This window comes from Pristis pectinata, chromosome 2, assembly GCF_009764475.1.
Source record: "Pristis pectinata isolate sPriPec2 chromosome 2, sPriPec2.1.pri, whole genome shotgun sequence".
Taxonomy (NCBI): Eukaryota; Metazoa; Chordata; class Chondrichthyes; order Rhinopristiformes; family Pristidae; genus Pristis; species Pristis pectinata.
The window spans coordinates 112,381,619-112,396,605 of NC_067406.1; the positions used below are offsets into that span (position 1 = coordinate 112,381,619).

At 38.8% G+C, this 14,987-nt stretch overlaps 1 protein-coding gene across 2 annotated transcripts in view; it reads left to right on the forward strand.

Annotated features, from left to right (window-relative positions):
• arhgap10 (Rho GTPase activating protein 10) overlaps window positions 1-14,987 on the forward strand; it is a 153,379-nt gene that overhangs the window by 108,334 nt on the left and 30,058 nt on the right. For both annotated transcript variants that reach the window (XM_052036414.1, XM_052036404.1), the window contains exons 16-18: window positions 4,140-4,198; window positions 6,402-6,507; window positions 8,919-9,078. In XM_052036414.1, the coding sequence (XP_051892374.1) occupies window positions 4,140-4,198; window positions 6,402-6,507; window positions 8,919-9,078 (325 nt within the window). The remainder of the gene's footprint in view (window positions 1-4,139; window positions 4,199-6,401; window positions 6,508-8,918; window positions 9,079-14,987) is intronic.

Here is a 14,987-nt window from a genome sequence, read left to right on the forward strand (position 1 = left end):
TATTTTTTTAAAAAGTACCCATTCCAAGCTTTAGAATCTGAAGCAACGATTACATCACTCAATCTTGTGTTGTAGAATTCTAGTATGAAACTCTCCAACCGGAGGCAGTGTCTGAACAAGGCAACAGCAGAGTTACACAGTCAGAAGGGGATGGCAGTAAGTCTTCAGCAAAGGTGTCACACCCCTTCAGATCTCATGGAATCAGGACAAAGCCAGGCAAGGAACGTTCCTTTCAATACCATCCACTTCCCTCTGTTAACTGATGAGGTAGTAATCTCCCATGTTGAGTGTTGTTTAAAAATAGCACTGAGGGCACATTTTCACTCCAGGTGATATCTTCGAGTCATAGCATGTAGAAAAGGCCCTTCGGCCCATACTTGTCCATGCTGACCAATATGTATATTCAAGCTAATCCCATTTACCAGCACTTGACCCATATCCATCTAAACTATTGTCATCCATATACCTGTCCACATACTTCTTAAAGGTATCTAATGTACCTGCCTCAACCACCTCCTCTGGCAGCCGGTTCCATATGTCTACCGCTCAGAGTTTTTAAAAAAAAGTTGCCCTTCAGGTTCTTATTAAACCTTTTGCCTCAAACAAGAGGATGTAGTTTTAAGGTTATTGATTCCCCAAACCTGGAAAAAAGACTGCTCACCCTATCTATGCCCCCTCATGATTTTGTATACCTCCTATGAGATCATCCCTCAGGCTCCTAAGCTCCAAGGAGTAAAGGCCCAGCCTGTCTAACCTCTCCCTCTAACTCAGTCCCTTGAGGCCTGGCAACATCCTTGTAAATCTTTTGCACTCTTTCCAGTTTAATCACATCCTTCCTATGACAGGGTAACCAAAATTGAACACAATACTCCATGTGTGGCTTCACCAACATGTTGTACAATTGCAACGTAACCTCTCAACTTCTATATTCAATGCTCTGACTAATGAAGGCCAGTATGCCAGAAGCCACCTTCACTGCCCTATCTACCTGTAACTCCACTCGAAGGGAACTATGCATCTGTACAACAAGGTTCCTCTTCTCAACAACAGTACCCAGGACCCTTCTGTTCAATGTAAAAGTCCATCTTGATTTATCCTTCCAAAATATAACACTTTGCACTTATCTGAATTAAATTCCATTTGCCATTCCTCAGTCTACCTACTTTGCCGATCAAGATCCCGCTGCAATTCTTGATGGTACTCTTCACTGTCTACACCACCTAGTGTCATCTGCAAACTTACTAACTAGTCTTCGTATATTCTCAACCAAATCATTACAGATGACAAATGACAATGGGCCCAGCGCCTGTAAAAAGATAACTGGAAATGTAAGGGTTAATGGTGTGCAGCTATTCTTCCCATGGCGTGATATTGCTTCAACCATGGGGTGACTATAGTTATGGCTACAAGTTTGCATATGTTGGTGAGAAACAAAAATGTTTAAGACATAGCTTGCTTTGCTACAAGTTTGCTGTAAGCAACTGCCTTAGTAAGTGCAACTTCCCATGGAGGTTTCCCACGAAGGGGGTATAAAAGTAGGGACACTAACTGGTAAATCTCTGAGTGGGGATCAGTACAGAGCTCAGGTTACATTGTTTACTCTTTCTCTATATCCCTCACTCCCACTAGCACTAAACTAATAAAGCATTAATTATACCCTCCTTGGTTCTGCTGTTGTTTGCTTTATTACAGTGCGGATCGACTTTGAAACACTGACCCCTGTGACACACCACTAGTCGCAGACCTCCGGTCTGAGCAACATCCTTCCACCATCACCCTGTTTCCTACCATTCAGCCAATTTTGTATCCAGTTTACTAGCTCTCCTTGAATGCCATGTGATGTAATCTTCCAGAGTAGCCTACCATGTGGAACCTTATCAAAAGCTTTACTAAACAAGAGTTCAGTTCTTGTTTTCAACAAGTGTGGCTTAGTGGCTATGCTCCAGAGAGGTAGCTAAGTCTTGAAGGACATAGCTGTCAGAATGGGCCTGTGGCAATTGCTACTGGAACCAACTTGATGGGGAAAAAAAACCTACTTGTTCTTGTCCTCTTGCATGCAAGAGTTGCACTTGCACTTGTATGAGACAGTATTTGCAGAAGTGGCAAGAGCAATCTGTAAAGTCATGGATTTATGTGAAGGATGCACTCTATCATGTTTATGCTACTTTGGTAAATAGGATAGGTTCAGAATTGGATATCCGTGAGACATGGATCATCGGCAGCAGAATTGTGTTGTACAGTACCTCAGCACATTCTAAGTAGCATAAAAAGATGCGTTTCGCTGTGTGTTTCGATGTACATGTGACTAATAAACAAATATCTTATAACTTGTAGTGTCACAGCCTGACATCTCAGAGCCTTGGCATATACTTTCAAACCAAACCACCAATCCAGGTTGAGACTGGTGAGAGGGCACACCAGCAGCAGTAAATAGTTGAGGTGTTGATCTAGTAAAGATGCAACATCGGACCACGTGTGTTTTCAACTACAAAAGCAATGTGCCGCAAAAAATAGATCAGATTGAAGCTCTGTAGTCTTGCCATGTCTAGTCATACAGGGTAGATGGTAGTCTTCAACCAGTTTGTCACTTTGTGTGTAGTGGATACAACAGAGGTTATGGGCCCTTCTTGTTCTGCACCTCCAATCAATGCAGCATAGCTGCAATATTGGCACTATCTGAGAATGTAGAAAATATCCCAAGTATGTCCCATCCACAAAAAGCAGGGCAGAAGTTTTCTCTGCTCCATCACCATATCAACTGAACACTTTAAAATAACAGGATTAGTTTCAGTTTCCCCAGGACTAATTGCTCCAGACTCCATCACAGCCTTGAACCAAACATAAAAAAGATGAATTGCAGAGGTGAGGTGTCACTAACAGCTTTTGATACCAAGGACAAGTGTGACAACAAGGCACTCTTTTAAAATTGAAATCAGTGGGCAAACTCTTCATCTTACCTAGCACCAAGAGAAAAAAATATGGTCGTGGTGAAACCTGTCATCTTAGCATCTGTACGTTATTGCAGGAGTTTATCTGGGCTGTGACCTCGGGTTCGTCTTAATCTTATCATTGATAATCCCTCCGTAATGTCAGAAGTGAGGATATTTGCTGCACAGGTTCAGTTCCATTTGTGGTTCTTCAGCTAATGAAGCTATCAGCGCCCATGTGCAGAGTGTCCTGAGTAACAAGCAGCATTGAATTGCTAAGTGAAAAGCGATTACATACATCATACAGAATTCTCCAAAAGAGAGCCTAGTCTGCTTCCTCTGACACCTAAAGAAATGGCCGTTATGAAATTCTCCATCATCATCATCCTGGGGGATCTCCATTGACCAGAACCTTAATTGGACTAACCATAAATTCTGTGACTGAAAGAGCAGGACAGAAGGTGAGGGATCCATCTCCCAACTCTCCAATGCCTCTTGAACATATAGTGAACACAAGACTGCAGTGGCATTCTGTCCACTTGCCAGGATGACTGAGGCTGAAACAAGGCTTAAGGAACTCAACACTATACATGACAAATGGGTTGCTTAATTGGAGCTCCATCTCACACTCCAAACATTCATTCACTCCATCTGAGGCATCATGATCACATTTGTGTAAAATCAGGGTGATGCCTTGCAATGACTTGCTAAGACTTTTCGTCAGCAGCTCCCAAATCCATCCTCAACTGTCATGTGGGAGGACCTTCTTGACACAGACTTCAACAATTGAGGAAGGTAGCTCACCACTGCAAGCACAATAAGAAGTGGTCAGTACATGCTGGCCTTGTCAACCTCATCCAAATCCTGTGAATGAATACATGAAAGAGATGAAGAATATTATATATATATTGAAATAATAATGCAGAGTTAAATAGATTGATGTCAGTGCTGATTATTTTTATCCTTCAACTTGTCAGATTGTTTCTCCACACATAAATGCATTGGTTAAATTCTAATAAATGTTCATTTAGTTTGTATCAACCAAATGAAGTGTTTTAATGTGACTGTCACACCTGCCTTAAAGGAACAGAAATACAGTTTCAAGATCAAATACTTCAGTTTCGAAATATACCAAAGAGAGAAAACTTTGTTCAAGTCACTAAATGGTTAGTTTAGATTTTCAATTAATTTATTGTTTTGTGAATGTTACAGGAATCTTCCAGAACCTGTCATGACTTACAAGTTGCATTCAGAATTCATCTCTCTAACCAGTAAGTAGTCAAGCACACAACAGTGATACGTGCAGTTTTAAAATACAGAAAAGGGATGCAATTTGTTCATGTGAAACGAGTCAGAGATAGGACCTGACTTTGTATCATTGCTGCACCCTGAACTATACCATCTGGAGGGGGTGACAAGTCAGAAATTGTGTTGGACAGTGGCAATGGCATAATTTGCAGACCTAGAGATTATCATAAATGAGAGGGATGAACACAACATTGTATTTTATGATGGAATAAAAGTCATCAGTTGGAAGCTTTGCAATGGTTATCCAATGTAACTTGGCATGGGCAGGAATGATGAATGAGGTGGATTGGTAATACCAGTAAGTTCAGGTACTAAAGTGTAGGACATGCTGAAGTTTATGGTGTAGAGTAGACGGTAAGTTGATCAGGTGAGCACCAGAACAGATGAATTTGAAAATGCTGAAAACATGCATGAGATTTTAGCAGCAAATTGACTGGTTCAGACAACACTAAAATAGTTGGTCTTTATGATGGAAGTGAAATGAATTTGAAAGCTCAGCAAAAGATCAGCTCAGATACTATGGTTACAGGTGGTCTGGTTCAACCTGATAGTGTGGCAGTAAGTGGTTCGAATTGGAGTAAAGAGTATAGGTGCGTGGTTGTGACAATAGCTGATGACTTCAGTCTTTTCAATATTTAGTTGAAGAATTTGAGGCTCACTCATCACTGGATATTAGTGAAGAAATCTGACAACAATGGAAGTGAAATAGGTTTAATGAGAGAGTTGTCTGCAGGATTAAATTATTATAACAGGTCAGTTAACTTTGGCTTTTGTTCCCTTGAGCTCAAATGATTGAAACATAGTTTTAACGAGCAGTTCAATAAGGTAAATGTAAATAAATTTGTCCTGTTAATGGACGACTCCAGAATATGAGGAGATCTACTACAGAAATACAGTAAAACTTGGATGATCTGCTATTTGACTATTTGGGAATCCCAATGGTTCCCCGGCAGGGATTCCCGCCAGTCGGTGGGGCCAGGTTTCCTTCTCTCTTTAATCTTACTGGGTTCACTGGGACATTGTAGTACCATTTTAAAGAAAAGTGAATTAAGTGTGTTGGGGTATCGATAGGAATAACATACAATAGTCTGGAAAATTTAAATCCAGCACCACCAAAGTCCTGAGGTGCAGGATTATTGGAGTTCTACTGTACTTAGCCATGCCTTTTGAAATCTTTAGACTTTAGTACCCTATTGCTGGCCACCTTTCTATCAATTATCCTCCAACTTTGAGTTTATTCAAAACTCTGTTGGTCCTGCCCTTATTTACACCATTCTGTTCAACTTTGTTCCAACACTAGTGGGCTGGCTCTAGCAGCTGCTTAAAGCACATTTCAGCTTTAAAATTCTCTATCTTGTTTTCCAATGTCCCCATTGCTTCATCTCATCCAGACTTGCATCTGAGGATTTTGCATTCTTCCAGTTCCCCTGACTTCTGGAGTATCCTCATTTTGAATTGGTGGTTGTGCTTTCAGTTATCCAGGCCATAAACTTTGGAACTTGCTACTCTCTACCCCAAAATCTATGTGACTTGATGTCTCTTCTATTTAAAATGCCTTTTAACATCAACCTTCTTTCGTCCAGCTTTTCCGGTTTGCCACCCAAATATTTCCATCTCTATTTCTTTAATTTGACTCTGTGAAGCATCTTGGGAGATCTTACTACATTAAAGGTGCAGTATAAATACAAATTATGATTTGAAATCAGAGTTTGACCAGTTAAGAGGAAATCAGGAATTATTTCCTCACACAAAAGATTGTGGGAATGTTGAACTTGCTCCATAAAAAGCTTGTTGAAAGGGGAGTCAATTTTGAAAGCTACGATTGTTAGATTTTTGTTGTTAGGGTGTCAAAGGGTGTGAAATGAATGTGGGCAGAGGTAGTTGATATGCTGATTAGCCATAATCTAAATGAATGATGGATAAGCTTGAGGGGCTGAGTTAATACGTTTCTATCTTTATAACTCAGTGACGAGCTGCTTGTGGCAGATATGGATTTTGGAGGCAAAGTGAGAGAGGTGGAACAACATGATGCTATAGGTCAAGAAGTAACAGAAAAGTTGGGTTTCATATGTTGAAAGAATGGATCTGTAACATTGTGATACAGTGTAAGGAAATGAACAGGATATTATCTAATATGGGAGTTCTGTTGTGTTCTCTGTTTTGCAGAAAGCGGTAGTCCTGAATCAAGAATCAAGCCACTTCATTCCCTCATTCATAAACTTCCAGAAAAGAATCGAGAGATATTGGGCATTCTCATAAAGCATTTGGCCAAGTAAGATGCTAGTGGTAGAAAGTGTACGTAAGCACAGCTGCTGCGATCGCCCCTTTAGGTTACAAAATTAAGAAACTGAATAGGGAATATTTTTTATTTTTTAAGCTGGTTATATTGTCTTTTTTTTTAACGTCAATTCCCTGCTCCAATCTAACAGCTGAATAGAACTGTCAATATTTTTAAGGAAAGCTTTTTAAAGAAAAAAATACCAACAATGTTTGCAAACAAGAAAATATTGATATTTTGACCCAGTATTTAAATTTTCTAAACAATTGAAGAGCTGCCAGGATGACTAGCAGGCACAGAAAATAATAACATCAGATTTAATTATTCTGTAATAATAGTGAATGGCACAATTAGTGCACAATGGAATTTCAAATATATTTGATGATGTTGCAGAATGCGGTCCCATAAGAGTTGCTAGCGAAAGTAGTGCTGATTATAGTTATGATGAATACATGTTCACTGTAGTTTTGGGTTTTTGGTTCGTAAACTTGCATCAGTGGGGGAGCTTGGTTTGATCAACTGGGAGAGGTGGGAAGAAATGGAATTTGTGACCTAATTTCCTTGGCAAGAAGAGATGTTACTGGATATTGGGGAAATCCAACACAGCCGGTTTGAAGACTGAGATGAGTTCACAGGGTCCTAAAATCAAAATAGAAGCAGTCCTCAAACTACATTAATCATCTTCAAAATGCTTGGCATGAGGATGTTCACATTTCCTGCTTTGCAGACGTACCATTAATTCTATATTGAGAAGCGACCCTGCTTTGGGCATTGTTGGTCTCCCTTGATGTACTTGGATTAGCAGTTTATTACCATTGCTCTCTATAATTGTCTGCATACGTGTTCTGTTGCTTAGAGCTGATGTTGTATATTTCAAAGCCACACCTCCATGGAAAGTTAAGCAACAGAATTTTATTTTGCTGTGATTTTGTTTACCTCTTAAATTTCATCTGGTCAGTGTAGTCACTCATTTACTATCATCTCCAGTGAAACCTTATTATATTCCTTAATAATCTAATATTTGTAAAGGCATAGATGGTTTGCAAAGATGATCTGTTCACAGTAGGATTATAATTGAACCAAGTTTTCAGTAAATTGTTAAGGATCATTAAATATAAATCTCAAACCTAAAGTACTGAAACTGATTTTTATTACACATCTATTGATATGTGTGTGTATGTATATAGTCAAATTTCTATTAACTGAATCCAATCTGAACAAAATTAGGCACTGCATTAACAGCAGGTAATGGTATGACATGAGCAGAGATAACTGGGAAAGAAAATTGCTGAATTCTGCATAATTCTGCAATGGATTGTTGGCATTGATGTGTTCAGTTAATTTGCTTGTAAACAGTCGAATAGTATAAATAAGGCAGTGGAGTGATTTTTTTAACCAGATTTTTAAAAAAAAATATGCACATTAATCGTGGTTTTAACTGCATTATTAAACAAAAATAGAACACAAATATTTTCCAAAAGGAAATTTTCATGGTCCTGTGGGAAATACTTTGCCTCAATAACCTCCTAATGATATTTAAAATTCTCATCTGGTTCAAATCTTTCTGTGGTTTTGCCTGTATCTCTACAACCTCCTCCAGTTCCTATAACTGTATCTGTACATTCCTCTAATTCCAGCTTCTAGTGCATCTTCAGTTTCCTTTACCTCACTATTGGTGACCGTATGCTCCATTTTCAAATAACTTGGTTATGTGTGAGTTTGCACAAGTGTAGTATTTTGAATGAAAGAGTGCGAAAGGAGACAGGTGAACATGCCAGGGTGTGGCATGGGTTGACAGCCCATCAATCTCCAAATGCTTTAGTTGTTGACAACCAAACCTGACCAGCTCCTTCTCCTCGCTCCCCTCTAGCAACTCTTCCACCTCTGCTCCCCATGCTCTGTTAACTCTTCAACTTCCCTTCCCCTCCCCTCCCTTTCGTATGCTCTCTTCCTCCCTTTCCCTCACTTTTGTGTACTCTCATCCTCCCATCCCTCCCATGCTCTTAAGTGCTTTCTTCCTCCCTTTCCCTCTCTTGTTCCCTGCCTTGCACTCTTGTGAGCTCTTCCTCCCCTCCATGCACTCTTGTGTGCTCTCTTCCTCCTGTCCATGTGCTTTTGCATACTCTCTGCTCCCTCCCCACCCTTCCAACCATATTTCTGCAGTCTCTTTCTTCCTTTCCTGCTCTCCCCTCTCTCTCTCTCTGGCTGTAATAGAGCTTTTGTATTCAGAATTGCTTACAGGTTTTGCTTCACAAAATTGTTTGTTAGTGGTCTCATTTGGTTAATGTTGTTGAAACAGAATTATCAAAGATGGTCAAAATGAACTTCTGTAAAGTGACATGCTCAGTAATACATGTATCAATAACATAAGGAAACAACAACCAGTTGTTGTATCTTATCTACAGTGTATCTAATAATGCAAAGCAGAACCTGATGACCGTTGCAAACCTTGGGGTTGTATTTGGACCGACTCTGATGAGAGCTCAGCAAGAAAGTGTGGCTGCCATCATGGATCTCAAGTTTCAGAACATCGTTGTGGAAATTCTAATTGAAAACTACGAAAAGGTCAGTTCTCATTTCTCTCAGGATCCCATGCCGTAAAGGAAGTCATCCGGCCCTTCCATCTGTCTCTCTCCCCCCACTTCCCTGTTACCCCGTCTCTCGCATATTCATCAACTCCCTACTGGTTCTTCTGTCACCCGCTGGGGATAACTTGCAGAAACCAATTAACCCACCAACCAGCATGTTTTTGGAATTTGGAAGGGAACCAGAGCACCCAAGGGAAACCCATGTGGTCATGGAGAATGTGCAAATTCCACAGAGGCAGCATCTGCGGTCAAGATCACACCTGGGTGCCTGGAGTTGAGTTAAGATTTAAGATTTTAAGATATTTTCATTAGTCACATGTACATCGAAACACACAGTGAAATGCATCTTTTGCGTAGAATGTTCTGGGGGCAGCCCGCAAGTGTCGCCACGCTTCCGGCGCCAATATAGCATGCCCACAACTTCCCAACCCGTACGTCTTTGGTATGTGGGAGGAAACCGGAGCACTCGGAGGAAACCCAGGCAGACATGGGGAGAACGTACAAACTCCTTACAGACAGTGGCCGGATTTGAACCCTGGTCGCTGGCGTTGTAAAGCGTTACGCTAACCGCTACACTACCGTGCCTGCTCTTGTTCCAGCCTCGGGTAATGAATGGGTTCAGTCTTTACAGACATCCTTAAGTCAATTTTGTTCATAAGTCAGAACGTACACAAAATCACTCAAGGTGGTTACCATACCTCCACAGTACTGTAATGAATGGCATCAAAAGCACATGAGACTGGTAAGAAATAGCAATTACTAAGAGTTGAGAAAGAGGAAACTAGTTTTGCTGTTTGTAGAAATGAACGTATGTACATATTTCATACTAATGAATTTAATAACACCATGGGAGCTCGCTCATGTAGCGAGTATTCATGTGTTAAGCATTCTTAACCCGGAGATGACTTTCGGGTCACATGAGCATACTCTTCATTCCCGTCAATAGTGATTTAATCAAAATCCTCCCAATTTCACAAGTGAATTTCATTCTTGCTCACTACTTCACTTATGAGTAGCATCCTTGGATTTCACAATATTTCATGAGACTTGAACTGGTTCTAGATTCATTTTGCTGGATTTGGTGAATAAAGGTTTGTTGGAAACACTTTCAAGCTAATTTTCAGTTCAAGGATTTGCCATTTTATTGTATTTTGATGATGTGTAGTTTACTGTTAAGGTATGTCATCAAAATATAATGACACAAGTGCTTTATTTCAGCATCTGGTCCAGAATGGCATATAAGGCCATTGTACTTGTGTTCCTCCAGTGGTATAATTACTCCATGTTTTTCCAAGGAGCTGGTTAGAATACACCACATCTAGTGTAGTGGTGATTAGGAAACAGGTGTTTTATTGATTATTATTTGCTATCAATTCTGATTTTGATTTACATTGCATTATTCATCCACTTCATTCTGGTTTATGAAAGCCAGTATGTAACCTATAACTCCTTAGGAATCTATCACACATCTGGTAAGGTTATGTGAAATAAGAGAGTTGCTGGAAATACTCAGCAAGTCAGGGACCATCTGTAGAAAGGTAAACAGAGTTAATGTTCCAGGTCGATGACTCCCTCACCAGAAGTATTTTTCTTCTGTCTCTGTTTTTATTTCAGATTTCAGCATCTGCAGTTTTAGCTTTTTGATTGCTGGTCAGATTATTGACTGTATATTGTTTACTGAAGTCATTTCTGGGTGTGATATAGGCCATTTGTGGCTTGAGCTACTCAGACTAATTTAATGCTTCTAATTTGTAATCATTCTCTGATGTTGGAGGACAAACCCATTTCGGTGCACATGGGGAATATGTGAAATACTCACACACAATCTGAATGTAGTAATTACCTTGTAACTCAATATTTAAATTGCTTTCAAAGATTTAACTTTGTGTAACAGTAAACTTTCTGGGCAGCTGATGGGCTGATTTTACCTCAAAGTTGGCATGATGTCAGAGATTAAAATGCAAATAATCTAGAATAGGAACTAAAATTGCCTTAAATTTTCCTGCTCTTTATTTAGAGGGTGAGACAAAGGTTTGTGGCACAGTTATTTTACATGTGAGTTTACTTGCCTTTAATGGTGATTTAATTTTTAACCTTGAAGTCCTGAATACATGAAGCAATGCTTTCACAGCAATGCTTATGGACCAGGAGGAACAGTCATATTTCTATCAGGCTCAACAAACTCTGTTCCAGAGTTTACACAGTAAACTCCAACTTCATCTGCTTTCCTCTGTCAACCATCAAATATCACTCTCATCCACAATCTCTTTCACTTTCCCTGTGCACCTGAAAGACCTCTATCCTGTTAACAATATGGCCTATGGTCACATTCGTTAGGATATTCAAGAAACCTATTCCACTAGGTTTCCCAACCTCTCAATTGCTCCCATCTAGAGCTTACCCCCTAGCCAATGTGTGTAAAAGATTATTTTTGCTGTAAATGTTATAAAGTGACATTTAATGTAAATGATTTTGGTACAAGAAATCACATTGCCTCTGGCATTATGCAATATTCTTGTTTAGTCCAAGTGGCAGCAATGATCAAAGCAGTGTAAAGTGAGCAGACTGGAAATCAACATTAAAAATGTAGATGGAGTGGAGTTACAATAGTGAAATTCTCACTGTTTCTGCAAGGTTCACAGCAGGATAGCACTGGGGGTTCCAGGAAAATTTCATGTGGCATAATGCTCTATATCAAGTCTTAATTTTCAGGAAATAGTAATTGTGTGCAATGTGCTAGGTTATTCCATTTATTCCTTTTCTTTTTCAATCTTTTTATTAGTTTTCAAATTAATACAGATTAATATATCAATGTTTATACATGTAATACAAAGAGATCAGGAGAACAATCATGACATGGCTAATCATAAAGAACAATAAAGTATTAAAAAAATCTGTAGATCCAACGATCTGATAGTGAATGAATATAATATAAAAGAAAAAGATTTATTGTAAAATATAAAAGAAAGGAAAAAAAATCCCCAAAACAATAAGAAAAAATTATAAACAATATATCAAACCAAACTAAGCTAAAGAAAAACATTTTTAAAAAAAACAAAAAAAAACTGGACTAAAATTTCTCAATAGAAACAGAGGAATATTATGTCGTCAACTCCGTTCTTCTAAATTGGAAGGTTATTATAAGGGGATCTATATCGTGAAAATATTGAATAAATGGACTCCAAACTTCCTTTAAGCGAAGGATCAACAGTACCACTCCTAATTTTTTCCAAGTTTAAACATGATATAGTTTGAGAGAACCATTGAAAAATAGTAGTGGGTATTGGATCCTTCCATTTAAGCAAAATGGATCGTTTGGCCATTAATGTAACAAAGGCAATCATACGGTTAGCAGCGGCAGGTAGATGGCCAGATTCTATCCTTGGTGAGCCAAAAATTGCAGTGATAGGATGAGGTTGTAAATCAATCTTCAGTACATTTGAAATAATGTTAAAAATATCTTTCCAATATTTTTCCAAAAGAGGACAGGACCAAAACATATGTGTCAAAGAAGCCACATTCAATTTACATCTGTCACGTATAGGATTTATATGTTGATAAAAACGAGTTAGCTTATCTTTTGACATATGGGTCCTGTGAACGACCTTAAACTGTATCAAAGAACGTCTGGCACACATTGAAGATGTACTAACTAAATGAAGAATATTCTTCCAAGTCTCTGTAGGTATAGATGTCTGGAGTTCACTTTCCCATTCATTCTTAATTTTGTCCAGTGGTTCTGAACGAATTTTCATAATTAGATCATAGATTATTGCTATCAAGCCCTTCTGACAAGGATTAAATTCCATTTATTCCTCTAACTATAACAAAAAGTAAACACTTGCCTTATTTGGACTGAAGGAAGCAATAACATTACGTTAAATTTGGAGAATTTATCATTTTAAAGATGAACCTGAATGCTTGTGTTTCTCTAATAACAATAATTACCTTTTTGTTTTTTAACTGCCTGTCATTTTTTTTTACCCGCTGGATTGTGGGCTAAGCAATACTAGGACACCATTCACCATTCTACGTAACTCATGGTTCTCAATTGCATATGGTTTTTATCCTCCACTCCCTGCCTACAGCAACATTGCTTTTCTTCATAACCACGAATAATATTTATAATTTTTGCTCAGTAAACAAATGAACCAGCTGACTAGACCCACTCTTTTTAAACATGTTTTAAACTTTTGGCATATTACATATGGTTACAAACATGCTTATTCATCAGTGCTGCTTTTCTCCTCTCACCCAGCATTTGCTGTGTCTTTTGGTACCCCCTCCTTTTGCATTGAGTTAATTCAATTTGATTGCTTTCACCTTTGCATTTTAGAATTTTGTACTGCATGTCCTGGCTGAGAAAGTGACCAATGGCAACCACAGAAAATTCATCAAAACTCCTGGAATCCCATGTACTAAAAGTGAAATTTAACCAATTTAACTCTGATAATCGCTCTTCAACCATTTGGAAATCCATATTGTTCGGCACCTGGCTTACCAGGTGATATTTGCATTTTCCAGTCACCCAGGCCCCTGTTGCCACTTGCCAGGGTCCCGGTTCCTGTACTCACATTAAATTCAGCTGGTTGTGTTGGCCACCTTTCCTTGAAATTGACCCCCGTTTCCTGCAATCCCTTGAAACTTGCTGGGTTTACTGAAATGTTACTGCCTAACTTTTTTTTAAAAGGTGAATTGGAAGTGTATTGCAGTTTTAATAAAAAAAACATGCAATAGTCTGGAAAATCTACTAGTCTGGTATCACCAAAGTCCTGCTTATTTTGAGATGGAGTTGATCATCACCAACAAAGATATGGAAGCTGACATGTTTTGTTATCGACATTTCCTATTGGACTAGAGACAAAAGAGCATAATTCAGGATTGTAAAAAAAATACAGTACATCAAGAATTATTTATTTACAGGAGATTAGAATAGATTGCTTGTTAGTGGTTGAGATTGGGTCATTAGATGTACTCAGGTACAGTTAGATACTAATAGAAGTATAGTGTATGTTTTTGTTAAGATGAGGTCAAATGATTTTGTGTATCTTTATCCAGATCAACCTTGTGACTTTTCATATCTGTAATAGAATTCATCCCACCATTGATAAGGATGGTAATACTATCCGAAGTCTAGACTTGCTTTGTCTGTCTGTGTTCTCGCTGAGAAGTTCCCTCTGTACCCAAGTCAGAAGGAAATAGTGTAATAAGTCTACCCAGAGGTTTCCTTTGCCCATATAGCTGCTTGAAGACTGTCATAATTGGGGTGATTTTTAAAAAAAATCTTGTCATTATTTGGGGGATAGGATCAGCTTAGTTTTCACTTTACCCAGAACACATGATTATTGTTTAAAAAGTCTTATTGTTCTGAAACACATTTAACATTTATCCTTGTTCCATAGTTGTTTCACAGCTTGGTGTTCAATATCTAAGTGAAAGCTATGTTCAGGCAGCTGCTTGACTATTATGACACAGAAGGAGGCCACTTTTCCCATCAGATTCATACTGGTTCCCAATAGAGCAATCTGATCAATCCCTTACCATCTCTCTTATTTCCCTAGCCCTGCAGCTTATTCTCTCTCAAGCTCGTCATTTCACCCATGACTCATTATTTCTTTTGTCACTTACCTACACATAAGGGGTAATTTACAAAAACCAATTAACCTCTCAGCATGTCCTTGGGATGTGGGTAGAAACTAGAACATGCGGAGGAAACCTATGCATTCATGAGGAGAGAGCGCAACCAATGGCACCCATGATCAGAATTGAACCCAGGTCTCTGGAGTTGTGAGGCAGCAGCAATGACTGTTGTGTCACTTGACAAAAAATATGATTTCCTCAAGGGTAGTAACTGGTAATGTTGAGAATTTCCAATGAGTTTTAAAT